Source organism: Sander vitreus, chromosome 4 (genome assembly GCF_031162955.1).
Source record: "Sander vitreus isolate 19-12246 chromosome 4, sanVit1, whole genome shotgun sequence".
In the NCBI taxonomy this organism is placed as follows: Eukaryota; Metazoa; Chordata; class Actinopteri; order Perciformes; family Percidae; genus Sander; species Sander vitreus.
In genome coordinates, this window is record NC_135858.1 from 16,838,308 (window position 1) to 16,865,007 (window position 26,700).

The window sequence follows — 26,700 nt, forward strand, 5'->3', positions numbered from 1 at the left end:
GTAGCATTAACATTTAGCATGTTAGCTTGGAATGTTCACATTAATATCTATCTATGTAATCAACAAATCCCATTTAATAAAATAAAAACTTGTCTCCTAATACTTTGATTCCTGCTCTATCTGGAGCACTCGGCCTCTGCATCCATTCTTTATTAGAAATGGTCACTAATGTATAGTTGTATAAATGCTCATTAACTTCAAACAGTTGTCCACCATAGTTTTTAGGAAACGTTTCTCAAACAGGAGTTAAAAGTGCATTTGATTAGCTAGGGACTATTTTCAGCTGTGAAATAATACAAATTTTGCATTTTTTTTTTTAGTTTTTGGAAAACGATTTGTTTGTGGCAAAGAGGAATTTAATACACAGGCAATACTTGCTTAGTAGGACCATTTCAATTATGGTTTTTCATGGGATTTGCTGACCATAAGAAACAGAATCATCAGCCTCATCTGTTAACTGTTATGCTCTTTTAAGGTTTAGTGTGACATTCTCCCTTAATCCTTGTTCTCGTTTTCTTCCTCTGAAGTCAATGTTTGAATTGATCGGCTCTGAAGCATCTTACCTAAGGAGCCTTGGACTTGCAGTCAATCACTTCTATGCGTCAAACGCACTGAAACGGACTCTGAATCAAAGGGAGCATCACATTTTGTTTTCCAACATTCGCTGTGTGATGGCAGCCAGTGAAAAGTCAGAGCTTCACATACCACAACCTAATTTTCTTTTTTTAACTGGTGTTGTTGGTGTCTATGCTGAGCTGGTGTCCGTCTCTTCTAGGTTTCTTATGGATCTGGAAATTCGACTGGGAAAGAGTGTGTTAATATCTCAGGTTGGAGACATTGTGCTTCAGCACTGCCCTGAGTTTCACCACCTCTATGTGCCATATGTGACCAATATGATGTACCAAGAGACCCTTTTCCACCAGCTACTGTAAGTCTCTGTTCTGTAGCCTACTTAATACCACTGCTGGTACACCAGCGACTTTTCATAAAACCTATTTCTCTTCCTTTATTTTAAAGGCAGCAGAACAGGGACTTTCTGTATTCAATCAAGAAGCTTGAGCGTGACCCAGTGTGTCAAAGACAGAGCCTGAAGTCATTCCTCGTCCTTCCCTTCCAGAGAATTACTCGCATTAAACTCATCCTAGAGGTACGGCATCTGGTGATGATTTGATAGATCTCTTGTATGACCCGTTTTCAGAAGTCAACTAAAGCTGGGTTTTTGTTATTTTAGAGCATCCTGAAACTGACTGAACCAGGCTCTGCCTCAATTTCAAATCTCAAAAAAGCAATTGAAGCCATCCATGAGGTAATATTGTTTTACATTCAAGTGTTCAGATTCTGAATAGGGGAGTGAGCTTGTTATTGGAAGGGAGCTGAGAAAATGAATAGGACTTGCCATGTAGATGGCTTTCAAAGTCAACTCTAAAAATATTAAAAAAGTCATGTGGCATTACTATCTACTCTGACCAGATAGTGACTGAGTGTGACAAGCGGGTCAGCAAAATGAAACAAATCGAGGAGCTGGTCTGCCTGGAAATGCTGCTGGATTTTGGCAAAGTTAAGGTGACAAATTTCGTTTTTTTTTTTTTTCTCTCACAGAATATATTGGCCATCTACAGGTTTACACAACAAAATCAAGTCTGTTATAAATTCTGACTGCCTCTTTCTCCATCCAGTCAGTCCCTCTGATCGTAAGCGGGCGTTTTTTGGTGCACCAGGGTCCCATGAGACAGCTGACTGTGGCAGCTTACAACTCACGAGTATCATTCGTCAGCATCTACCTCCACCTCTTCAATGACCTTTTGATCATCTCCTCGAAAAAGTAACTTCATCTTTTAACACCACAAACCTATTTTTAACCATCCTATTACTGAATTGCCTTTTGAACCAGACGGTTTTCTCTCCGCATATCAGGGACCAGAGGTTCACAGTTGTGGATCATGCTGAATTCCCCACACATGTGCACATTCTGAAGACGGATGTTCTGGGTCTACCCCCAGACTCCTTCCTGTTGCATCTCTCTCAAAGTCACACCAGACAACCAACCGCCATGATACTTGTTGCACACACAAGGTACGAGTGGACATCTTATGTTTTTAATGACTAAAATCTTCTTCAGCAGCCGGTCATCCATCTGTGATTCCTGTCTTTTTTTTCTTTTCTTTTTTTAATTGCAGGTCAGATAAAGAGGCGTGGATGAAGGTGCTTTCGTCTAAGCAGTGATGGGAACATTATTGTGCGATACCATTTTTATTATTTTTTTTTTTTATAATTCAAACTTTGGTTTTAACTTGCACATTACTAATGTATACATTTTGATAATTGAAAGAATTTGGTGAATGTAAATTTGGTTCACTCTTAAAATTAATCTTAACTCGACTGCACTTGATAAGACGTGAAGGGTTCACTGAACATGTCACAATTAGACACACAGCATGAAGGTGACTCTTTAATTATTGGGAATATTTTTTTTTTTTTCACTTGTATTAAAATGCTGCCCTCTTTTAAGCAATGTGCCCTTTTTATTTATTTTTTTTTTATAAAAAAAGTGTCAGCTCAGCCTAATGCAACAAAAAAATGCCTCCACTTGAAGCTGGTAACAAGGACTTGACAAAAACACCCCCTGATCTTCTGACCTAAAAATATTTAACACTGTTTTGACATTTTTGGTGCTTTTAGAAGATGTTAACAGGAATCTGTGGCAAAAAAAAAGCAGTAGAAAAAGGTGTCTCAAAGTGATGAGAAGTTTTGGTGCTATCTAATACATAAACGTGAGAACTTAATTATGCACTTAATTAAATGGCACTCGATGGCATGGAGAACACACAAAATACAAGCTTCTGCACGTTAACCTAACCAAAGTCTCAGACAATGGCTGAATCTCATAACCCTTATTTGTTAGCTTCTCGACTCCTCGGTCCTCGGCTGAACCGGAAGTTTTTCTGTCCCTCCTCGGTGAAGGCCGTCTCAAAGCTCTTATTTCTGTCCTGAGGAGGGATCATCGAGGCGGGGATGCATGAGAGCAGCCTTCACAGAAGCTGTGCAGCTGAAGAAGTTCCTAACAACGCCCAAACGGCTGACGAATTCATGTGATGCTTCAGAAGAAAGGACGTCTCATCTCTCTAAAACACATTTGCTCGTCGCCTCGCCTCTCTACGCGCAGAAGGGAAGCAAGTGGAGGCTTCAAGGAGGCAATTGAGTGCTTATGGGACGTACCATAATCATGATTGATTCAACAACCTGCTGACATAGGAGGGGAGAATTTAAGACCTTTCAGAATCAAAAATCCATCTTGACAGCAGTCAGTGTCGGAGGGAATGGTCCATTTATCTCAACAGCAGCCTGCATTTCATCCTGAGAAATCTGAACCACTCCCAGATCAGCTGCTAAGTGCAATCCCTCAAAGGCAGACACCCAGGCGTGAACCTCCAGTTCACCTCAACTGCCTCTTTAAAATCATTTTCGGTATTAAAGTAGTCTCTGTCTCCTGCTGTTAATGGTGGCTGGCTGATCTGGCTGTAACACAGTCCTGATGCCACAGGCTCTCCGCCAGGCAGTTGAGGAGGGGGGCTACATCACCCAGCCCGTCACTGACCTCCCCGCCTACACGCAGCACCGGTAAGCTCCATGTCTCCTGGAAGTCCCTCACGTCTCTCTCTGCCACATCACAGTGCATGAAAAGGTCAAATCTAAAGGGAACATTAAGGATGAATGCCCATCTCTGTATTAATAGTTATACACTAAGCCCTCAAAACACTTTCAAGTTTTAAAGAACACAAAAGGATACTTGGTGCCAACCACAAATTTCACAACACAACCCACAGGTGTCCCAGTCCATTTAGCAATTTGATTTGACAGATCATCGAAGGATGTCCTGTCAGTGAAGGAGAACAGGAAAAGAACGGCGTCCACCTGCTCCTTACAGGCCTGAAAGACAGGGAACAGGGATTTGACAAAACGTCTGGTGTGATGGTGTTGTGGTACTTATTTTTTATTTTTTTTAATGTCTTTTTTTTCTGTTTCACATTAGCTCATAACTCAATACAATGTGCTGTGTGAAAACACTTTATTATAAACATACTGGCAGCAAATGGTCAAATCTACACAAGACATTCTCTCCACAGTCCCACAGCTGCAGACGGAAGAAAAGCACTCTGCCATTTTCTCTCAGCTTCACTGGCCAATACACCATTGTCGTCTCAATACCTTAAACAACAAGAGATAAATTGGATGAATATTTGTGACCTTAATTGTATAAATTACTCTAAAAGCGACTGATTCTAGACCTACCTGTGGTTTCATAGTGCATGTTGGGAATATTCAGGCCTGCAAGAAGTGCAGCAAGAGCAGTTTTCCCGACTCCACTCTTGCCAGAGATGAAGATCTTATAGTGAACTGTGTCCACAGCTATGTGTGGGGGCATCACCGGAGACTCCAACAGGCCTGTAAAACAAGTTTTAAAGGGGCTGTCTAAATAGTTACTTTTGTGTACTGCTTGGTATTCATACTTTTCAGTCGTGACAGCGTCAAAATGGTGTGCTGGTCAAAGATCAATGTGTCACTTAAAGGTCTTAAAATTCTGAATTGGAATTTGTTATATAACATGGAAGTAGCTTCCAAGCTGCAATTATATAGAGCCCCTGAATTAGTTTGTCTATCATTTTGTTTATTGAATACTGTATATGTCAAGTGTATGACACTCTTAGAAATCTCCATCTACATTAGACATCAAATGATTAAAAAAAAAACACACACACACACCACAATCCTAGGTTTTGTTATGCCATCTTGTTTTTAGTGATTTCATGTTGATTGTCCAGTGAAACAGTACAGGGTATTGTAGAGACAGGCTTGTAACATGTCATTTTCATTACATTGTTCTGTTTTCTCTTCACACAACCTCAAACAGAAGTTATGACACAATATTCGTATAGCCTCATAAGACAATTGTCATGTTTACAAATGCAACCAACTCTCCCTACATCTAGAACCAATAATGACAAAACCCACATGTCTTCCAAGTTTTTTTGGTAGAGATGGTGGAGATGTATTATTGGAAATGCACATGTATCTACCAGCCACTTTGTGAGACTGTTTCCCACTGACGATTCATACATCATACGTTTGTTCAAAAATGTTCTGTTGAACACATTTCCTGAAATACTTTGTTGTATAATCAAGCCCTGCTGTTACATTTTAATCATGTGCTGCTTTTGAAAACTGTTGTGATTCAACCAAAATGGTACCGTTTCTTAGTCATACCGAAGTTCTTGCGTCTCTTCTTGTGTAGAATTTTGCTGAAATATTCTTTGCTGTCTTTACATCGATGCCAGTCAGCTACTACGATTGATCCGGAGGAAGGAGGAACTTGTGCCATGTTGTTATCTCTAGCTAGTTGTGCTGCTCAGATAGCTAGCTAAAGGTAACGTTAGCGTCACACTGCTAAGGGGTATACGTGGAGTTTAGTGTCCCAAATTCTCCATACAATGTCCTTAATTATGAACCTGCTAAACCACCTGTTTAACAGGTGTTTTGTAGTCCTAATCCTATAAAACTAACCATAACCACCATCATTTGGGACACTCAGTTTTTGGAAAATAATTTGGGACACTAAACTGCACGTAAACCCTGCTAAAGTCAGTTTTTCATCAAAAAAAAGTCAGACTGTAGAACTGTAGCGGAAGACCGGTGTTGGTATTAAAATACTGTAAACAGTCTTTTTCTCACCATAAAGCGATTTAATAACTGTTGTCGGCAAATAGCATTTTTAATCTAAAAGTGGTGCAGCCCATGGCGTCACGTCACTTCCGTGTTTTACTTTTTCTCCTTCTTTGGGTTTGGGTTTTAACTGCAGTTGTATCCTTAATGTTGCACTACTGCCGTCTTCTGGATTTAGTTAACTCCTACAGTGTCCAGTTTGTCAGAATTTCCAATGGATGTGCCAAAGAGGTTGTATATAACCTCTTTGGATGTATCATAGGATTTTCCTCATCAGTCCTGTTCTCATTAGGAAGCTGACCAAGCATCTTCTGCCTCGTCCACTTTCACCACATTGCAGTATGTTCTTTGCTCCTCCTGTCCTTTCTCTGATACATACTGTATATCCTGCACCTACCAAGCACATGCAAATGTTTGTCCATTTTTTAGTATAAGGTGCAATGTTTTAAATGTTTGATTTTGAAGTATTCCAAAATTGTTCAGATTAGATTACATTTTTTTTTGTAATCCAATGGATTACATAACTAATTACAAAATGAAATAGATAAATAGAAATAGCCAGATTTCAGTTCCCATAACTGAAATCTGGGTGTAAAACAGGAAATGTGCTTGTATTTGGGAAGAATTGGTTCAGAGGGTTAGTACGTGAGTTACAGGTTGTGGTCAGTGTGTAAACAGTTGAGAAAAACTGTAAAAAAAAATAAATAAATAAATAAAATAAAAAAAGCAGTCACGACTATGAGTAGGCCTACATTTCAGATATTAAGCCTCATAGAGTTGCAGGAGACATGTTTAACGGTTCAGTTAATCTGCTAACAAAAGTTGTGTGTAAATATTTCAGGTTTTTGTGCCATCCGCTGCTGTTTGGCCTTGATTTTAACAAGAGCATCATGGAAAATCCCACTTTTTATACATCATTTGCCTTGTTGTTGGGTTCAAGTGCACTGGAAGGGGATTTTTCATATTTCTGATAGTACATGAATGGTGCATTGGTTCGCTTTGCCCACCACCAGAGGGCACTAAACTCCAGCATTGAATCATTAAATGCAGGGAGGAGGTTTTAGGCATTATAATACCCTGTGAGCTTTCACAGTCAGGGCCCCATTGCTCTCCATCGTCATGGTCACCGATATGGGGTCCACACCCGATGGTAGTTTGCATTGGTGGGAAAAAGTGTTTGTTACTGTGCCATCTTCTCCCAGCTGCATAATGTATGAGAACACAAGGAAGGCATACATTATTGGTGTGGAAAAGTTAAATTCAAAGAATTTGTACACATTTATTTCTTTACATTGTAAGCAGGGGAAAATTAGGGTTTGATAACTCAAATGTTAGGCCCTAATTTAAAGTCACTTTGAGCTGTTCTGTAACCCAGCTCCAGTAATCCATTAGATTCAAGCCTAGATTCATTACTATAACATGAGTACTTTACTTCATTTATATGTTGATATTATCTGCATTCATGTTGGCTGTGAAGAATACTCTACAGCCAAAATTCAAAATACTTCTATCAAATTACTTAATATATACTTCCTCTCAAGCCTAATTCAGCAATCAAACAACAGGTCACTTTAGTGTTTTGTGGTTACTATTACAGATCGGCCATTTACTAAACCAGGCTGACTGACTGCATGGCTCACCTTCTCCGCATGCACCTCAATCAGGTTGTTGGAAGTTGTGATGATAACATCTTCTGGACAAAATTCACTCACATCGACTGTGAACTGAAAAATGTTTCCAATGACCTGGATCTTCCCTGTAGGATATGAGTGGCCTGAAACAGAAATCATTTACAGCTCTCAAATCTTGATGACTACATGACACAAACTGAGAGGCCGGTCCTCAGGTTTCTAACATTCACTGATTTTACACACAAAAAAATCAGGTCAAAAATGCTATATAAATAGGAAAAAAACGAATATATATATCTATCAATCTTTGTTGATCTGACCTGTAAATTTGCTGTCTCTACAGGTCTGCTGAGGCAGTGATCCTGAATCTTCAGAGAAAATACCTTGACCTTTCTCCATAGAGGCTGAGGAGGTGTTGTGTATCTACGGTCTGGATCCAAGAGAGGTCATTCTAATCTCTCTCTCTCTCTCTCTCTCTCTATATATATATATATATATATATATATATGTGTGTGCGTGGGGGTGTGTCTGAGATTCAGCTGCAGTGGAACATAATACGGATTGTAGATATTCAGTGTGTTAGAACGGTTGTTGAACTGTTGTCAGAAGGTCCAAAAAGCCACACCCCAGACTGGCAGCATATGAGTCTTTGTGGTTGTGTGTGAGAGAGGGCGTGGAGCTGTTTCCTTGTGAAGGAATAAGCTATAATTATCAGGTGCGATATTGATATTGTCATTCACAGCTAAAAGTGTCAATATGAAGCAATAAAGTAACTTTGAGATCAGATTTAATTGGGCTTTTTAAGGCTAAATCGGTAGGATTTGTCACGGAAATGACACTGTACTAATTCATTTTCAGTGAAAACCTTGAGTGACTGTGAAATGATGAAGCAAAGTTGTGTGTAGGTGTGACATTCTGCTCCACCATGGTAAAGTCACTGAGGTTGATCAACTACGTCTGGATGACAGGCATCACCAAAACAAGCTCTGTGAGGCTGAAGTGCTAAATTGTAAAGAAAACCAAACTGTTAAGATAGATAAAAGTTGAGGTCTGAAATTTGTTTTTGATTTGCACCAGTCATGGTGACGTAAACGTAATAACTGGCCAGAGGGTGGTGTTAGAAGAAAGGCCCTAAGCAACCTATGTCAGAAAAGTTCATCATGTTTTGAGCAGGGAAGTGTTAAGAGCTATATGTGGCAGTATTGCATAGTTTATTTGTGAGAGGTTGGTGTAAGCAAAAAGCTCATCATATTAGGTCACATGTATATCTATGTTGAGTGAGCAAATATATGAAAAGTGAGCTAGGAAGATGTACGGAATAGGATTAGGGTGGCATGTCAAAATTGTATTTGAGTTTTGATGTTGAAGTCAGAATTATGAAAGAAATAAATTAATCTCAGAATTCTAAAAATGAAGTCAGAGTTCTGAGATTAAACTCAAAACATGTGGCCATAATTCTCTTCCGTAAAGAAGTAAGGTATATAGTTTTTATTTTTTCTGAACTTTTAGGCTTGAAGTAATTCAATTGTAGCTACTGGCTGTCATATACTGTACATCATCAGTGTTTTCATCACTGTTAACCATCCTAGTTTCACGTAATAGCTGATAATGAGCACAAGTATTTGGTCATAAACCGAAGTAATGCACAAATTACATTTTTAACCTGATGATGGTGCTAGATGAAAAGACTGTACATGTCTGTAACATATTTTATGGCAATCCATCCAATAATTGACAAGCCGGCGCTAAAGAGTCAGGGGATCACCAAAGCCAGTGGGGTTCATCCTCTGGGGACCATAAATATCTGTTCCAAAGTTTATGTCAAGATGAGATATTTGAGATATTTCAGTCTGGACCAATTAAAAAAACAATAGTTGTTGACTACTAAGTACAAGAAAGTAATCCAGTCACAAGGAAACATTGATTTTATTTAAACACAAAAATACACTGCCTGACAAATATACGCCAGATCAGTTATTTCTTATGTAAGAAATGACATAAATACAAAATAAAATAAATATTAAATACAAATGGACAGTTGTAATAAGACATGATGTAAACAAACAAAAGACTTGAAGAAAATGCATCATGGGATGCAGGGACTAACTACAAAACATAAGAATGTGTGATTCTTTGCCCTGAGTGGAATAATCATTCCATATTTAACAAGTATCATTGATCATAACAAAATGTAGAAAAACAAACAGATTTAAAGATCCAGAAACACTGGCAGAATAAAGTGAGTGCTTGGAAGAAAACACCCTTAATCATAAAGAACATTAAATATGTCAGTCATTCAGTGAATACAAACCAAGCACTCTCACATTTTGCACTTACTTTTATAATTGTTTTATTTACTACATCACACAAGTTGTTTATGTTCAACATATAAAACATTTTTACATAAAGATAAATTATTTGTCTTTTGTTATTATAAAGTACATAAGTGTTTTTGACCTCAGTCCTTCTGAGAGGCTTGGAGGGTCCTCTTCAGTCGTGCCACAAAAAAAACCCTGCAGTGTAGCCAAGTTTCACCCCCCCCCCCCAACTTCAGTCCTCCTCGTGCGTGAGTGAAATGGCATGGTCCGTCAGTGCACTTTGATTTGGAGGAATGCTTAGATCACACACTAAACACGCTGAGGGAGCTTGTCTCATCTTTCAGACCCAGGATGCTGTATGCTATCCTCTTCATGTGACCGGGCAACCGAACTCCAATATTCCTGATGTCTCTGAAAGGACAAGATAAATGATATAATTTTCAGTGGGCTTAAAAAAACAAAACCAAAAAAAAAACTAATATGGACTCTAATGAATTACCAATTCAAATAATGAGCTAAAAGTTGTGGATCAACTCTTGAATATCTTGTTTATCTGACTGAGCTGTGGGGGTACATCAGATTAAAAATAAGACCACTGCTGTAGAAGTTATGGCAGTAGAATGACAGGAATGACATGGGCATAGGCGGAGTGGAGTATTTCTGCATTCACAAACTGGATAACAAATGTTCATGCTGAGAGCTGAATGCTTTCTCTGTGTTACTACAACATGTGGCCTGGTGCCAGATGAATCAGCGCAGTGAGGCAGAGCTGCACCTGTGCCATGTGTGCACTTACTCATGCCTCAAGGCGAGCACCTGCTCCATGGTCGTGATCCCAGCGCGGGCGAAGCTATCGCTGTACTGGTTCATTTTGATGGACTCCAGCCACTCGGGCACCGACCTGAACGTAGTGCCGTCACAGCCGCTGGTGCTGGGCAGGCGGATGGACACGCTGCGGGGAACAAAGTCGATTTTGGATTACTCATCATTTACTGCTGACATTTACTTTGCTGTACATTATGTACACGGAGTGCACGTGAAGATGTGTAATTGTTAGGTAATCGGGTTGTGTAATTCTCTACAGAATTCATTATACTCTCGAGAAGATTAGTTTCTTTTATAGTAGTTCTTCTAATTTTGTCTCTTTCACTTTGTTACCAAATCATGAACTTTAATAAAAAAATATTGTTTATATATATATATATATATATATATATATATATATATATATATATATATATATATATATATATATATATAGTTCATACCGTGGATCAAAGTCAGCGATGGTTTTCAAAGACTCTGGGCTCTGGAGCAGTTTGTCCAAAATGTTGACGATGTCCGAGAAGCGAGGTCGTTTGGAGCGGTCGTTCTGCCAACACTGCAGCATGAGCTGGTTGATAGCGGATGGGCAGTCCATTGGAGCAGGAAGCCTGAAGGCCTCGTTGATAGCCTTCATGACCTGAGGAAGAGTGAAGGCAGTGCTTAGATCTGAAGTATATTTATGAGTGTAGTGACAGACTCGGTCTGAAAAACTGCTGTGTTCGTATGTTGACAGTAAGAGTTCATTTGAAGAGGATGGTGGGACATACTCTGCATGTCAGGCAGCTTTCTATCACCACCGACCCTAGCACAGACTCAGTGGTTATACACATTAAAGTTTGACCTACACAGGCCAAAACAATCCTTCAGCTCAACTGTAAGGGCTAGAAAGACAACGTGATATCTGAAACATACCTCATGGTTGCTCATGTTCCAGTAGGGCCGTTCTCCAAATGCCATGACTTCCCACATGACGATGCCGAAGCTCCACACGTCGCTGGCTGAAGTGAATTTCCTGTAAGCGATGGCCTCTGGGGCCGTCCAGCGGATGGGGATTTTACCTCCCTGACAGAAGAGAAACATTAACAAATCATATTAATGGGTGAAGGGAGCGGAAACACAAGGCGCTGAAAGACCAACACTTTAGATTGGACACTTGAGAGTGAAAATATCATTAACAGTCTGGCATTTGTTACTAGAAAAAAAAAAAAGAAGAAAAAAGGGTTGTTCACTTTATGCTTTTAGGCTGTGAAATGTAGCTGTTAGACTTACTCTTGTGGTGTATGTGCCCTCAGCATCATCCTCCAGCACACGCGAAAGCCCAAAATCAGACACTTTACACTCCAGGTTGCTGTTAACCAGAACGTTTCTTGCTGCCAGGTCCCGGTGAACATAGTTCATATCGGCGAGGTATTTCATGCCAGCAGCTATTCCACGCAGCATCCCCACGAGCTGATATGACGAAATCTCTCGATCACGGTCCTAAAAAGGGAAAAATTATATATATATATATATATATATATATATATATATATAAAGAATACATAATATCAAGTTTAAGTGTCTGAAGCTCAAGTCATTTGACCTTCCTTGACTAAATGCATGCACCTACCTTCAGATATGTGTCAAGAGCTCCGTTCTCCATGTATTCAGTCACTATCATGGCATGCTTGACTGAAGATTTAAAACAAAACATTATGTTTAGTGAAAGAAAAGTGTACAAGAAGTGGATTCAAATAAGTTGAGAAGGATTGTTTGGCTTCTCTCTGAGGTTGTCAACTCACATTTGGTGACAACTCCCTCCAGGCGGATGATATTCGGGTGCGAGAACTGACCCATGATGCTGGCCTCACTCAAGAAGTCCTGCCTCTGTTTCTCCGAGTACCCCGGCTTCAGGGTCTTGATCGCGACGGCCACCTCCCCTCGCCTGGGAGTCTTCATCACGCCCCAAAACACTTCCCCGAACTCTCCTGATCGGCGGACGGACAGCAGGAGGAAACGTTAAAAACTGTGCTCTAACATTTTATTAAATGGAAGACCGGTGATTTAAAACACTTACCAACACCGATGACTTTTTGTTTGCTAATGGCACTGGGGTCAATTTCTGTGACAAACTTCTGGATGGCAATGTTAGGGTCCTCATACATGTGTGGATCAATGTAAGTCTTCAGAGGCTTGAGCTGATCTAAGGAGAGGAAATAATGTCCAGTTTGTTAGGCTAAATAATGACTTAATGAACTATTATTATTAGTATTATTGTTGCATGTACAGAATGGTTTTCTAACCTGTTGCAAAGTAGGGATCTTCAGCTCCTCCCCTTCCACGAAAGCGCAGTCTTCTGAGAGGAACACAAGACGAATCATTACTAAAAGGACTAAACAGAATACAGACTGGCTTTTTAGTAATTGCAGGTCAGTCTCTGCTGAAAAAGACCAAGGCTGTATTCAATAGCAGCACCAGCTATTACTGATAAACCCTCCCTCAGCCGTCATAGCAGAATATCTTTAATTTACTGGAGCTTGTGGCACATAATCACACAGTTTGTAGGTGTGTAGATAACATTTATCTGAATGACACAGGCGTTGGATGTGGATATGAAGCATGTTGTTACCAACCGTCTACGCAGCAGCAGAACGGCCACCACAACGAGAAGAATAACTGCTACTCCGACTACAGCTCCCATAACCATGGCCGAGTTGTTCTGGATCTGAGACTCAGCTGCGCAAATCACAGAAAGAGAAACATTTTATCAACTCAAGTGTGCGAAATAAAAGTTCATACAGAGAGACATTTGGGTAAATTGTTTCATCTTCTGTAGATTTAGCTGGTACCTAATGGGGAAGTCAGGAACTCGTGCTCCACACTGTAGCTGCCGGGGTGTCCTTCAGGACTCAGTGCCTGAACCCTGAACATGTAAGTAGTGTCTGGGGTGAGGTCATTTATCTGGACGGAACTTTTCTCCAAAATCAGGACTGTGTAGGTGGTCACATCACGCTCACCGTCGTCATCCTGCGAAGAGGAAAGTGGGTGGATTAGAATGAGGTTGGAATAATTTACAACTTTGAACGAGGGAAGGAGAGGCAAAAGAGCACAAAGCACTCTGTCTTACTTTTCTGCGGTACATAAGCTCATAGCGGTGATTGATGTGGGCTGGAGGCCTGCGAGACAGAGTCCAGGACAGAGACAGACTGGTGGGGCCACGATCATCCAGATGGATCAACGTCACCTTGGGGGGATCTAACGGTCGGTGAGAGACAGAAAGCAAAATAATGGTTAGAGACTAATCATAGTCTTTGGAAAAGGACGTTTGGAAATGGAAGCCTTTGGGATTTAGTGGGTCACACTGAATTCCTCTTTGTGTACTAAAGCCTTCTTTTTGTACAATAGTTTTTACTGACAAATACAATATTACATAAAAAACTAATGTCTAAAAATGTCTGGAGACAACAGACCCTCTTTAACGTCTCAAAAAAACATTCAAATAGTTGTATCACCTTCATTCTTCCTGACTTCTCAAAAATGTCATGTTTTATATGCATTTCTCTTGAAATTAGGAGAAGTACACTAAAGAAAAATAATGAAGTATGTATACTGCGATGTACAGGTTCAGTTTGTGGCAAGGGGAAGGATAACCACTTCAATACGTTTCTACATATTGGGTTTTAAAAAAGGTTTTGCTTGATTTCACAATTATCATTATCACACATACAGCAGTGGGGTCTCTGGATAAAAAAAAGCTTTTCATGTGACCGAGCTCACCTGTATAGTCCAGAGCAGTGGTGATTATTGCGATGGGCCGGTCAATACCGAACTGGGACACGCCGCTGTGAGCCTCCACTGTGAACGTGTAGTTCAGATGAGAATCTAGGTCAGTAACGACGACCGTGGAGTCCTGCAGGTCTGCAGGTCCTGGCTCAAAACGGATCTTCTCGCCGCAGGGGACACACAAGCCCCCGTCGCAGTGCTCGCACACCACACTGTAGGTGAGGTCTCTGCGGCCCCCGGTCACCAGCGGCGGGCTCCAGGACAGCTGCAGCCGGCCCTCTGATGACAGGGTGGTGGCGGTCAGGTCACGAGGGGCACTGGGTGGAGCTTGGGGAGGAAGTACATGACAAAGACCAGTTAGCCTGATCTTCTGACCTTCCTGTAATGAGCTAAAAGTTGACTTTGTCGGTAATATGACAGTGAGTGTGGTTGTTACCAGAGCAGGGGGACGTAGGAGGGTCCGAAGGGGAGCGGAAGAAACCTTCCTCACATTGGCATTCGGTTGCGCCGGCTGCGGAGGGCTTCGTGTTATCAGGACAAACCTGACATAACTCACTCGATACAGATGGCTTGAAGTAGCCTGGTTTACATGCTGTGTGAGAGAAAGAAGGTGTGTGTTGGTTTAAGCTTGACATTAGGAGGAACTGTGAAACAGACAAACACAGGAAGAAATGACTGATCTAAATGCAAACAATGAAGCAGTCTTTGTAATACCAGCCCGTTCCAACCGACAGGAAGCATTTGTTGTGCGTAACCTATAATCACCGAGGCTTTGTATTCCAGAGGAATGAAAAAGGGATTTCCCAGACGACCTGCCTCCACTCGCCTTTTTCGCCTGAAGGCCTAATCTCAGGTCACACTCCCAGTGTCAACCGGATGACACCAGGTGATCTGATCTGCCTTTCCCCTGTGAACTCCCAGCTCATATTCTCTGGCAGATAATATATCTGTTTTTGCCAAAGGAAATGGCACCTTGGACACGGGTAGAGAGTTGAGATAGACATTTCAGCACACAGATAAAACAGCCTTCCAGGGCATGAGAGGTTAATGAACGTGCAGAGTGGACAGAAACCAGAGCGCACAAGCTGCAATTCAGTCTGAGGCTGATGTTTCCTCCCTTTCTTCCTTCCTTCCGCTAACCCCCGACACCAGTCGCAAATTACAGCATCCAAGGTTGAATAGTTAGAAGACGAGAGACTCAGGAAAGAGGAAAAGCTGCTGGAGACGAGTATGATTTTCAGTATGTTTATGGAAACAGACGCACATACTTTCTGGGGTGATAAAGGGCTCCAGCACAGTAAAAGAACGGATCTTATGTAAGATCTCCTCTCTCTGCTTTTATTCTGCTGTCTCCCTAGGGAGGAGCCTTTCATCTGGCCCCTGTGCTGGTGGCCGTTGAGATGAGGTTGAGTGAACCCTGGATTTAAGACGTGGTCGTGTTACTTTGCCATTCAGGCAGAAGGACCTTTGCACTCCAAGAATTGCCGCAATGGAGGAGAAGGAGCAGGTTGGGTTTGAGTAGGAGGGATAAAGATGAATGGATGGATGGATGGATGAATGGGGGATGGGGGGATGGGGGCAAAGGTCTGGAGCACCAACAGAAGTTCTCTCTGGGGAGTCACTTGGCGGCAGTGGGGGTGTAGCGGAGGCCTTTCAGTATAAGAAAAGGGGGCCAGCCCATTTCATCTTGAGCTGCAGCAGCAGGACCTCTGTCACGTACCAAAGAAACTCCAGCCCTATTCATCTATTGTCTCTGAGACTGGACAGAGTGGTGCCGTAAATATGTTGCTTTACTCATTATGCAGCTCGTAAATGGCGGCATGGGTGCTGAAAACAAACATTGTTAATGCGAACTTTGGAAACGATGGTTTACGATTACTTTTGGAGTTTTTAGCATCATTTTGTTAATCCAATAACATTTTCATTTGATCTAAAACTTTCATTCAACCAACTTCTATTTTCCCCATCTTGATGGAAATTGTTCTTCCAATTGTCCCACGCTCCTTTTTGACTACGACACACATATGAAAAGGACTTATGTTCCGCACCGGTGCATCTGTTAATTGAATCTGTTTCGTGCTCTTTGTGTCGGCCCATTGTTCTAATGAGTGGGAACATGGATTAGGGAGCTCGTTGCGCGTGTTAACAACCGGATGAAAGAGCAAATGGAGGCAAAGCGGGGTATGTCATTGGTTAACAGCTGTCCTGTTGCTCTACTAATCCTCTTGACTAAATTACACTCCACACCTAACTAAGCACCACCCTCAAACTAACCACCCTCATGGACCAACTGTCGACTGACTCCCCACCCTCCGACTCCGACCAAGGACAACCTTCTTATTTGTGTCAGTCAGCATTCCTCCTCATCTCGCTTTACTTCCTTTTCCCACAACAGTTGTGCTCTTCAGTGGAATGCACATGCAGGCTAAGGATATCACTCTCTCTAGTGAAATGGAAATGAGTTGGAACAAACAACAGCATAATAATTGTGTTTAAAACCCATGTAATAAAACATGTTTCCTGCATCCTTATACTTAGGTCATCCTCCAGACTTTGGAATTACACTTCATCTCCCCCCCAATCATAAATATTTCCTGTCTTCCTCTTATAACTTCCGCTTCAGGTGCTTGGCTCAGAGTCCACCTGTGCTCAGAAACCTCAAAGACTGAAACATTCCTCTGCCATGACTTCCTCCCCTCCTTCCTCCGTTTAATCTGTCTTCATTTTTACAACCTCAGTATAAGACTCACTCACTCTTGAAGCACTGTACTTTATCAATGGTATGCAGGGCTGTGACTAACGATCATTTCCATTGACCATATCTTACAACTAATAGATTATTCGTTTGGTCTATGCAACGATGCCACAAAATAGTGATGTTATTGTCGTAACTTTCTAAAGTCTTCAAATGTGTTGAACAACAGTCCAAAAGACTTAGAGATATAACAATCAGAAAACACAGATAATCCTGATAATTGAAAAACTAGAATCAATAAATCTTTTTTCTTTCTTTTTAGAAAAAAAAAAAGGACAAACAATGACTCAATTATCAAAATAGTTCCCAACAAATCGCTCAATTCTTTAAGCTGGTCGAAACTGTTTTATAGGAAATGACTCCAAGAAGAAACCAAACTCTGCCAGTCAAGGTGACTCTGACCATCAGGAGTCATAAACCGCAGCCTGACTCAGTCCAACCTCATAGGCGTGCCGGCCCCATCCCTGTAATCTGTGGTTCCTGTCGCCATAGCAACTGGTGCAAAATAAATACATGCAAAGAGAAGACACACCACTCAGGTAGTTATTCTGACACATTCACACGGCCCCTTCCTTTAGTCAATCAGTGGTGCAGGTGACGCGAGGGTGAAAGAATTCCTTTCAGAAGTTCCCGCAGCATACTGTGCCCTTCCTCCCTCCTTCCTCTTCTCTCTGTACCCTCTCTCCTCCCACGTTTCCTCCCGACAGCTCAACACGCCACACCCGAGAAAAGCCAAAGACAAATTCCACACAAAAAGTAGGAGCACATACAGTATGAGCGCTGCAGTCAAGTCTTTTACTGTACACATCTATTTGTTTTTTTAGATGTACTCACAGGTCTTTCTTGAGGGCAGTACATACTGCAAAGTTTTTGCATACTTAACCTTATTATGGGTGTCATATGAATAGACAAAAGCTTAAACCTTCAACAGTTTGTTCCCAAATTACTATTAGTTTTCAATTATATGTATATTTGTTTTTTACTAATAGGCAGATAGTTACTATTGAACTACCTGCCTATAATTATCTGAATGGTTTAAAAGTGTGCCCTCATGTCATTTTAAAGAACATTTTCCTTATTTCATACTACATGCCAATACTACATTATGTGAGATGCACTAATCTTCATAGTACACGGCATGTGCGGTTTGTATAAAAGAAATGAATGTACTTTGCTATTTTGGAAAGGTGCTATAAACTTGAAATCTAGAAAAAGAAAAAGCTAAATATTTTCACAAAGATTTACCACTCAATTATTTTAGTTTAAACTTTTTTCGAGCTTTAATTAGCTCTTGAACTTTCTACTGGGCAGTGAATTGTGGAATTGGGACACAGCTTCTTGCACTGTACATTATCACCTCTAGCCATCGCCCTAGCCATAAAACCTCAGCCCAGCCCCATTCCTGCGTCCTGAGAAAATGGCAGTGGAGAGAATGAGCTATTGGCCAACAGGTAAAGAGATGAGGCATTGACGGGAGACTATCTATATCACATGGAGCAATCTGTGGTTGCCGTAAAATCCAAACAAAACAAACAGGTTTAGACCTCTTCCCCGTTTCCTCCCTTTCCAATGCTCATCCTGCTGTACCTGACCCACTTCAACACAGATATCATATGACAGAGATAGAGTGTTTTTGTGAAAGATTTCCAAACAAACCAGACATAATTAACATTCCTCTGCGCTCATTCCTCACACTTTGCCAAAGTAGTGGCTGGAAGAGTTTAATTTACTACAGCTCCCCTGGCAACGCAAACACGTCTCAGTTGAGTGCGTGGCATATTTCTGGCAGTGTGCTTACCTTGGCAGGAGTCCCCAGTGGTTTCATAGCCGGCGAGACACTGGCACTGGCCCACAGGAACCACCCATTCACCCTCAGCTGTACAGTAGATGCGTGGGGTGGCCTGACTGACGGCATTCTCCACACAGGCTCCCTCCACCTCCCTGAGAGCATCCGCCACCGTCTCCGGGAAGGCCGCCAAGCTCTGCACTGTGGACGGACATGTCTTGTAGTACACTCTGACAGACAGCAGCGCCACACAAGCGCCCATGTCCTGAAAAGCCAGGTAAAAGCCCTTCCTAGACAGAGGCCCCATGGTCTTCGTCTCTGTGTTGACCTTCAGCAAGCGGCCCCGCGTGACCTCATCAGGAGCGATGGTGGCCACTTTGCGGAACTGGCCTTTGCGGAAGTTGGTGCCCACGTCGGCATCAGCCTCCGAGATGAAAAGGTTGAAGGTTTCTTTGCAGGCGACGGAAGCGCCATCAAAAGTGTTGCAGTCTCGCACAATAAAACGGAGCTCCACAGAGACTCGTGTCGTCCCCGGGCGACGCTGGATGAATGTTGTACGTAACCAGTTGTCCTGTTCAGTAGAGTCTATGCTGCAAACACTGTAGGTATAGAAAAGTGAGCCGTTCACCACCGTCTGGACTATCTCCCACTGTAGAACAGAACAAAATAAAGAGAGAGGAGAGGGATTAGTTTAAGGGGCAAAAGTCACTGTTACCAAGCTACAATAATTAAAAGGAGAAACAAAAGATTTTCAGGGAATAAGTACAGGCTTCACAGGCTTTGTTCTTGCTCAGAACCCATTTTATTGTTGAGACACCTCTTCTTTCATGCTGACTGAGAAGCTCATAAAAGTGCAGAAATGAGCTGGAGCTTTTTTCCACAAATTAAGATTATTGGCCTGGACATGTGCCTTGCTCACGACGTGTGTGGTTTTCCACTAAAACACAAGGGTGCAATGTGTGTGAGACGCACACAAATCCAGCAAATACTACTGTAGACTACCAACCAACATTTATGGCAGTTAAATGAGCTTCATAAGCACAGTGGCAGCAATTAAGACTTTTTTAAGAGAGGGAAGCAATGACAAGCAGAAAGATTAAAAGCCTCCATTTAACATTAAAATGTAACACCTCATGTGTTAGCAGTACTGGTGCGTTTCAAGGAATAAATCAATGCTGAACTTGACCCGTTGTTAGAAAATAGAAGCGAAAACATTGGCATTGATTCAAAGAGAGGCATCGTCAATCATTTAAGTCAGTGATTTTCACATTTTAGCTTCTCTATATTTTGGCCAAATTAAATACTGCATTTCCGGCAATTAATAATTACTATCCAAACTTCAATCGTCCACTTAGACAGGTTACACTGCATTTAGAAAATAAACCGTTTAAATACTTTTTTTACACTGAAGCCACGACCACATATTGCAAATAGTCATCCCTGGTACAAATTTAAGTACAGTGTGGGAAAGTTGGATTGGAACAAAGCAGAGCTTGATGGACAAGGGGAAATCCTATCTGATAAAACCAGAACCTTAGATCTTTGAGAATGTAAGAAGAAACGCAGCCCACAGTGGAAGTGGCCATGTCCTATGGCTTTTTTTAGATGGAAAGCCACTGAACTATAGATAGAGGAATGGTTCTCCACACATGGACCAGTTTTTGTTTCTCTTTTACGTATGTCTTCCCACAACTGAACAGATCATCTTGCTGCTGTGATTTCTAAATTCTGAGAGGAATCACAGGGAAATCCTAAAAATGCTGTTTTATGGTTTAGTGTTGGAATAAAAAACAATCTCCCGCAACTGTGTAAAATGTACATCAATACTGTAAATTTAAATGTAGGTTAAACCATGACATTTTAATGGCATTCATCAAGTTCTTCATGAAAGGGTAGCGTTAACACAAGACTAGCTGAGCTCTGCCAAACCTCACTCTGCTGCCACTCATCCATTTCTCCCAAAGAGCTTTTTTAGTAGACTGAATGAGCAGAAAGAGGCCCTTATGTTATGGTTGCTAAATATTATTCAATTTCTCACATCGACTAATCTTCAGCTGCCTTTTTTTTCCGTTTGTTGTCTTACTCAGCGAAGGAAAGTTTCAAGTCTTGAACCTGAAGTCTTAAAAATGCCTGTTGAGGTATAAATACTCACTCCGTTCTCAAATGGCAACGTCAACCACCCCAACTCGGATCCTGAAGCTCTCATATCCAGCAATACTTCTACAGAAACAAACAGAAAACATATGACACAGTTACAACAAACACAGAAGCAACTAATGACACCTGATGCATATATAGGCCTATATATATGATGTTTTGCAGACCTAATACACCTCTGGCCCAAACAGTGTAGGCTGTATATTTTTATTTGTTTATAAGGCTGTTAAATAATCATAAAATGACAATTAAAATTAAATTCTGTGACTTGATCTCCGGGGCCAACAGCTTTATGTGGAGCACATGCCAGCCATGCTTTGACAGTCTAATCAAGCATGTCGGTCTGATTCAGAACTTCATTGACCGTGTCCTCCAGGTCCACGATACAGGACTAATAATGTCTGAGAAAGGCGTGGGAAGTTCAATTGCCATGACTAGAGAAGTACATGAATCTGCACTACAAGTGAAACAAATCGTCTGACATGTTAAGGCATCTCACAGGTGCCCTTTAACCATAAATTGACAAAGGCCAGTAAAAACAAATAAGTAATTCACTCAACAACAAAAAAACTGATGCATATTTAAAAAAGTGATAACCCGATCTCTTTGATCATTTAAACTATTCTAGTTCAGACAACGTTCAAATAGTAAAGGGATTAAAAGAGGCATTTACCAAACTATAGCTAGGCATATTATGTTTTATGTAGGCTACAGAATGAAACAAAAACAGAAAAAATAACTTTTATAGCCAAATGGCTAAGCAATTTTGACTAAAGATTTAAAACAGAAGTAAAACTTAAAAGCAGGCTATCAAATTCCAACCTCCTGACTCACGATGTGCGGTTAAGCTAGGCTACACTTTTATTTCTTTTTACACAACTTGTGAAAAAGTACTTACGTTCTTTCGACTGGAGGCTGATAAATACTTGACCGATGAATAAATACAAGAACAAGTTAACCCGACGGAGCTCCATGATTCCATACAAACTTTATATAAGTCGTGGTTTTATATCCCAAAGTCTCTCTTCTCTCCTCCGTCTGTCTCACTGAATCCACTTCTCCAAATATTTCACTCTACTGAATGAGTGAGCACGAGCACGCAGCCCATTGAGAAACAGGTGGCGTCATCGCCCCGCCCCGCGCGCGTTGGAATGTGTTCTCCGAATATGGTAATGAGGGGGCGGGGCCAGACCTGTTCGACCGCACCTGTTTCATTGACAAGGATGTAGGCCTTCATTAACAAACTAAAATTAACTATTAACAATTGTATTGATTTTTTTTAACTGTTTGCTTAATTAATACATCGATATTGTATTTAATTAATAAATCAATGTCAAATCAAACTCTATGTGTATTCTACATACCACACATAAAGTCCAGCTAATCGACATGTTAACAACAACAAAAGCTAAATGCAAAAGATTAAGTAGCCTAATTGTTTAAACATTTTGCAAGTGTGTTAAGCTGTGATGGAAGAAGTACACAGATTACTTAGGTAAAAGTAGAAATACCCCAATGTAAACCAGCGTTTAAGTAGGCTATTAAAGTAAATGTAGGCTACAGTAGTGGCTATCAGCACAATGTTCAAGTTTTTATTATGCAAATGAACCATCCCAGAGTATATTATTATATTTAATCAGTGGTAGACTTAGATCCCTTACTTAAGTAAAAGTTGTACTTCCACAGTGTAACACTCAAATAAAAAATGACTTAGCTAAAAACACATGGGCCTAATAGATTTTATTACATATGCATTGTATCTAGCATTAGTGAGGTGGAGCTAATTCTAAGTACTTCACATACCTGGCTGCAAGGAGAATGTGAGGCAATACACTGAACTGAACTCAGTTGCATTATCAAATGTTGAACTGCATTTTTTAACGAAGCATTACAGACAATTTTTGTTTTTGTTTTTAAATGAAGTGTTTCAGATTTCATTTGAGTCTTCCTTTGAGGTTCTTTGCATCTGTATGAACTGTAGCGTTGGTGTCTTGCACATGGCATAGGAATTTAATTAAAGATAGAGCACCAAGCTGTACAATAGAATGGATGTAAATAATCCATTCTACTCCTGCTTGTGTACATTTGCACTTGGTGTTTAAATATACATTTCGAAACCTTCTTGGATGTTTTATCTGTGCTGGAATCTTACGTTCTGGTTTTAAATGTTTCAAACAGTACAAATATCTTGGCTTTTCTAGACTTTCATAATGAAAGAGTGTTTAAGCTAGACAATCTTTTTTGAATGTCTTCCAAATAATGGCCTGAATCCTCCACATCTCGTCCGGGACTTGTCTTTCCCACGACTGGTAAAGGAGGGGTCAAGTGGGAGGGGGTGGTCTGGTATGAATATATGACTACTAATGAGACACTCCTCATAAAGAACCTTACAATTTGGGTATGAATATGTGACCACAAAGAAGATCTGACAATAGCATCACCTAGCAACTCTTATCTGGAGGAATTTCAGAGTCAAGTCTTCTCTGTGAAGCGCCGTGTACTTGGAAAGGAGAGCCCCTCGATTTGAGAGCCAAACACAGGCAGCCAATCTGACAAAGAACCCCAAAAAAATCAACTGAAGAGGCGTACATTGTCTTGTCCAACGTTACCATACACGGACATTAATCATACAACAGACAGAGTGAAAGATGTTGGTAAAATAATAGATTAACAAGTTAAGTGTGGGCTGAATTATGGCTTTCTGACCTTCAAGTGACAATTACTTCAGTTGCTTACAAACACAAATTGTAGTTTAACATGATAAGTATAATTCCAACAGGACAGGAAAAGAAGAAGAAACCTATTCATGTAATGAGAATTCATTTGTCTTTTTTTTTTATATATATATATATTAACGGATGCATTTCAAGTTAAATGTTGTTCTCTAAATGGTGAGAGAGGAAACATTTTCAACACCATTCCTCAAGCAAAAAAAAGTTATATTTCTCTTTTCTGATACTGTTTTTCAACTTAAGGTTCCACAGATATTTCTTGTTCATTGCTCAAATATCAGTTCTGTTTAGTAACCAAATTCCATTTTTATGTCTCTCCTGAGAAGAAAAAAAATATTTTCAATCCCATAAAAACCTGATACTACACTTTAAGATGCAGATATCCCTCACTTTCAAATGATCCCACACACTTTGGTTTGAGTGTGAACTGCCACTTGAAGGAAACTTCCATCTTAAGCACTCAAGCCTCTCTGTATTGGTTTACACACTGTGGTACGCTAAGGTGTTTATTTCGAGTGTGTTAATGCTTAAGACTCTGAGAAGTGGTTTCTGTTGTCATCCAGTTCTCGAAGGTGTCAAAGGCTAATACCCTCTCTAACACACAAGTATGCAAATGTTTTAATTACAATACAGGCTTCTTTTTATTCACCTAACAGTGCATGTGTGCTGCTGAAGAGCAGACTGCGGCCTCACATCAGCCCAAATACCCCACCACCACCCCTCCCTCTGGTCCCGGGCTTCAGTGGGTGATGACAACACAAAAGTACTTCACACTGGGGGCTGGGCCTGCATTTTGTGGGTCAGTGAATAGCAGCCTGTGGCAGCAATGCTATGTCATTCAGACCCTGATCCCCTCACAACCCCCTGCTTTCCTTACACTTCTCGTGGTATCTGCAAACAGAGAGGTGGGACACTATTGAAAGCACTGGGGACTTTTTGTAGACTGCCAACATAAAGTGCACCTACTGTTTTCCACCATTCCACCATCTCAGCGAGCCCCTCCCCCCCCCAAAAAAAAAACCCTTGTTAAGAAATGATGGATTCACGCCATTCTTTATACATTTTGATGACTATAGCCTATAACCATCAGTGGTGGAAGAAGTCCTCAGCTTATTTATTTAAGTAAAATAGCAATAATAACCAAAAAGCAAACACTCCATGCAAGCCTTACTTCAGCAAAATTACAGAAGTATTTGCAACAAAATGTACTTAAAGTGTCAAATGTAAAAGTGCTCATTATATAGAGTGTCAGTGTTTAATTGTTAGGCCATTGAAATTATTTTTATTCATGCTATAACATATAAACAAACAGTACTTTATTGTTGTAGTTGTGGAAGTGGAGCTAATTTTAACTCTTTCATATACTGTCGGCATCATCATTTGTAAAATGATCATATATTTTGTATAAAAAAAAACAACATTTAACCTGAAAAGTAACTAGTAAGTGTAACTGTTAAATAAAGGTAGTGGGATGAAAATAAAAAAATATTCCAGTACCTTAAAGTTGTACTGAAGTACAGCACCTAAGTAAATGACTATGCGGTGTACATTTAATTTTTGTTCTTTTATTTTATTTCAGTTTCATCTGAGATTTATTGTTATAGAAATCACAGTATTTAAAAGTCTACTTGCAGTGAAATAATGGAGAGCTTTCTGCAGAAACATAGCTTTTCAGTGATAACCATATGTCCAACAGGGTCAAATTTTCAAGAGTTAAGAAACTTGGCGACTTTAGCCTGATAATCAAGCTGGATTTGAATCACTGACAAAAAAAAATCAGACATGTGGGTCCTGATTCAGCTGGAACGTGACTAAGACATTGCATTTTTGAAATAATCCTATGAGGTAGGACGTTTTAACCCACAAAGGAGTTTGTAATCCTTCTGATAACATTAAAATCACACAAGGCAAGAACAATCAGATGTGATGCCAAAAACCAGAGATATCTCAGCCCAACAAACACGACATTGTTCAGTTTACTACTGTACTTGTATTGACACAATATGAAAATATGTACTGATAAGCTTTACACAAATAAAGTACAACAGAAAGTCAGATTTGAAGTCCCTAATATCTGCAAGTTCAATACAGGTACATAAAGTCCCTCACCAAAACTGAATTAAAACCACACAACCACATATTGTAAAGTATCTGTGTGCTCTAATAATTACACTAATGCCCAACCACCATGCTTTTATGTTCCTCACAAACCGGATGGGTGTTGTGGAAGCTTCTTCATTATGTGCTCTGTTGTCTGGACTGAAAAGCCTGTGCATTGTTGTGTTTTCCCTCCATGTCCTCAGTCATCCCGTTTTTTTTAAAAGCTCCACATGCCACCTCTAAACACACTGAAAACACTACCTCTCCTCAATGGAATTTGAGGGTGGGTGTCTGCTGTCTATGTGGGCTATGTTGTGTGCGGCGTAGCGTTCAGAAACAAAAGAGAGAACACGCTTCAACAAGTTTTTGTCTTATGAAGAGAAGAAATGCGAGAATGTGGTTAAAAACACGCAGCATTAGTCATACATGCATGGGATAAGTCTATTTGTGGCTTTGCCCTGATCTGTCATCGCTGCCTGCATTGGCACTGACCTCATCAAAGAGCAGTAAACGCAGGTATAGACAGATATTTTACTAAGAATCCAAAAAAAGATTGTCCCCCCTCTGAAATATAAAACCACCTTTAAAATAAAACAACCATAAAAAATCAGCCTTTGTTCATTGCTCAGTCTCTTATTAGTGTGTAATAGGATGTGTATTCAAAATTATCCTAGACTGAGGTCACTATTAATCCTTCTTGTCTGGCAAGTAAGAGTGGGGGGATGAGGGCATGACTCAAAGTGAAATCTCCTGCACTAAAGACTAAAGATCCGTGTTAAATGTAATGGGTGTTGGCAAAGGGGCCTAATAAAGATGACAGCACACATTCATATGCATTCGTTTGTGTGCTCAGCTTGACGAAGTCTGCCTTGCATGCTTAACAAAGGGGAGGAAGGAAGCCAGGGGCTGTGGGGAA

At 40.6% G+C, this 26,700-nt stretch overlaps 3 protein-coding genes across 4 annotated transcripts; all 3 read right to left on the reverse strand.

Moving 5' to 3' along the window:
• Window positions 1–2,659: 2,659 nt before the first annotated feature.
• Window positions 2,660–5,788, reverse strand: LOC144516974 (ciliogenesis and planar polarity effector 2-like). 2 transcript variants are annotated; one of them, XM_078248720.1, is made up of 5 exons: window positions 5,263–5,788; window positions 4,291–4,443; window positions 4,082–4,206; window positions 3,788–3,927; window positions 2,660–3,689 (listed from the first exon to the last, which is right to left on the reverse strand). In XM_078248720.1, exons 1-5 carry the CDS (start codon window positions 5,375–5,377, stop codon window positions 3,494–3,496), a joined length of 729 nt encoding a protein of 242 aa, XP_078104846.1. In that variant the 5' UTR covers window positions 5,378–5,788; the 3' UTR covers window positions 2,660–3,493. The 2 variants fall into 2 exon arrangements, with proteins under 2 accessions (XP_078104846.1, XP_078104847.1); XM_078248721.1 differs by having other exon boundaries at window positions 5,728–5,782.
• Window positions 5,789–6,496: 708 nt separating this feature from the next.
• LOC144516975 (heat shock protein beta-7-like) lies at window positions 6,497–7,771 on the reverse strand. Its single transcript, XM_078248722.1, has 3 exons — window positions 7,670–7,771; window positions 7,359–7,492; window positions 6,497–6,920 (listed from the first exon to the last, which is right to left on the reverse strand). Exons 1-3 carry the CDS (start codon window positions 7,746–7,748, stop codon window positions 6,786–6,788), a joined length of 348 nt encoding a protein of 115 aa, XP_078104848.1. The 5' UTR covers window positions 7,749–7,771; the 3' UTR covers window positions 6,497–6,785.
• Window positions 7,772–9,256: 1,485 nt separating this feature from the next.
• Window positions 9,257–22,037, reverse strand: epha2a (eph receptor A2 a). Its single transcript, XM_078248719.1, has 17 exons — window positions 21,851–22,037; window positions 20,948–21,015; window positions 18,808–19,444; window positions 14,691–14,846; window positions 14,249–14,581; window positions 13,599–13,726; window positions 13,321–13,498; window positions 13,105–13,207; window positions 12,775–12,827; window positions 12,549–12,674; window positions 12,274–12,459; window positions 12,102–12,163; window positions 11,762–11,971; window positions 11,405–11,554; window positions 10,936–11,129; window positions 10,464–10,619; window positions 9,257–10,078 (listed from the first exon to the last, which is right to left on the reverse strand). Exons 1-17 carry the CDS (start codon window positions 21,924–21,926, stop codon window positions 9,970–9,972), a joined length of 2,925 nt encoding a protein of 974 aa, XP_078104845.1. The 5' UTR covers window positions 21,927–22,037; the 3' UTR covers window positions 9,257–9,969.
• Window positions 22,038–26,700: the final 4,663 nt, after the last annotated feature.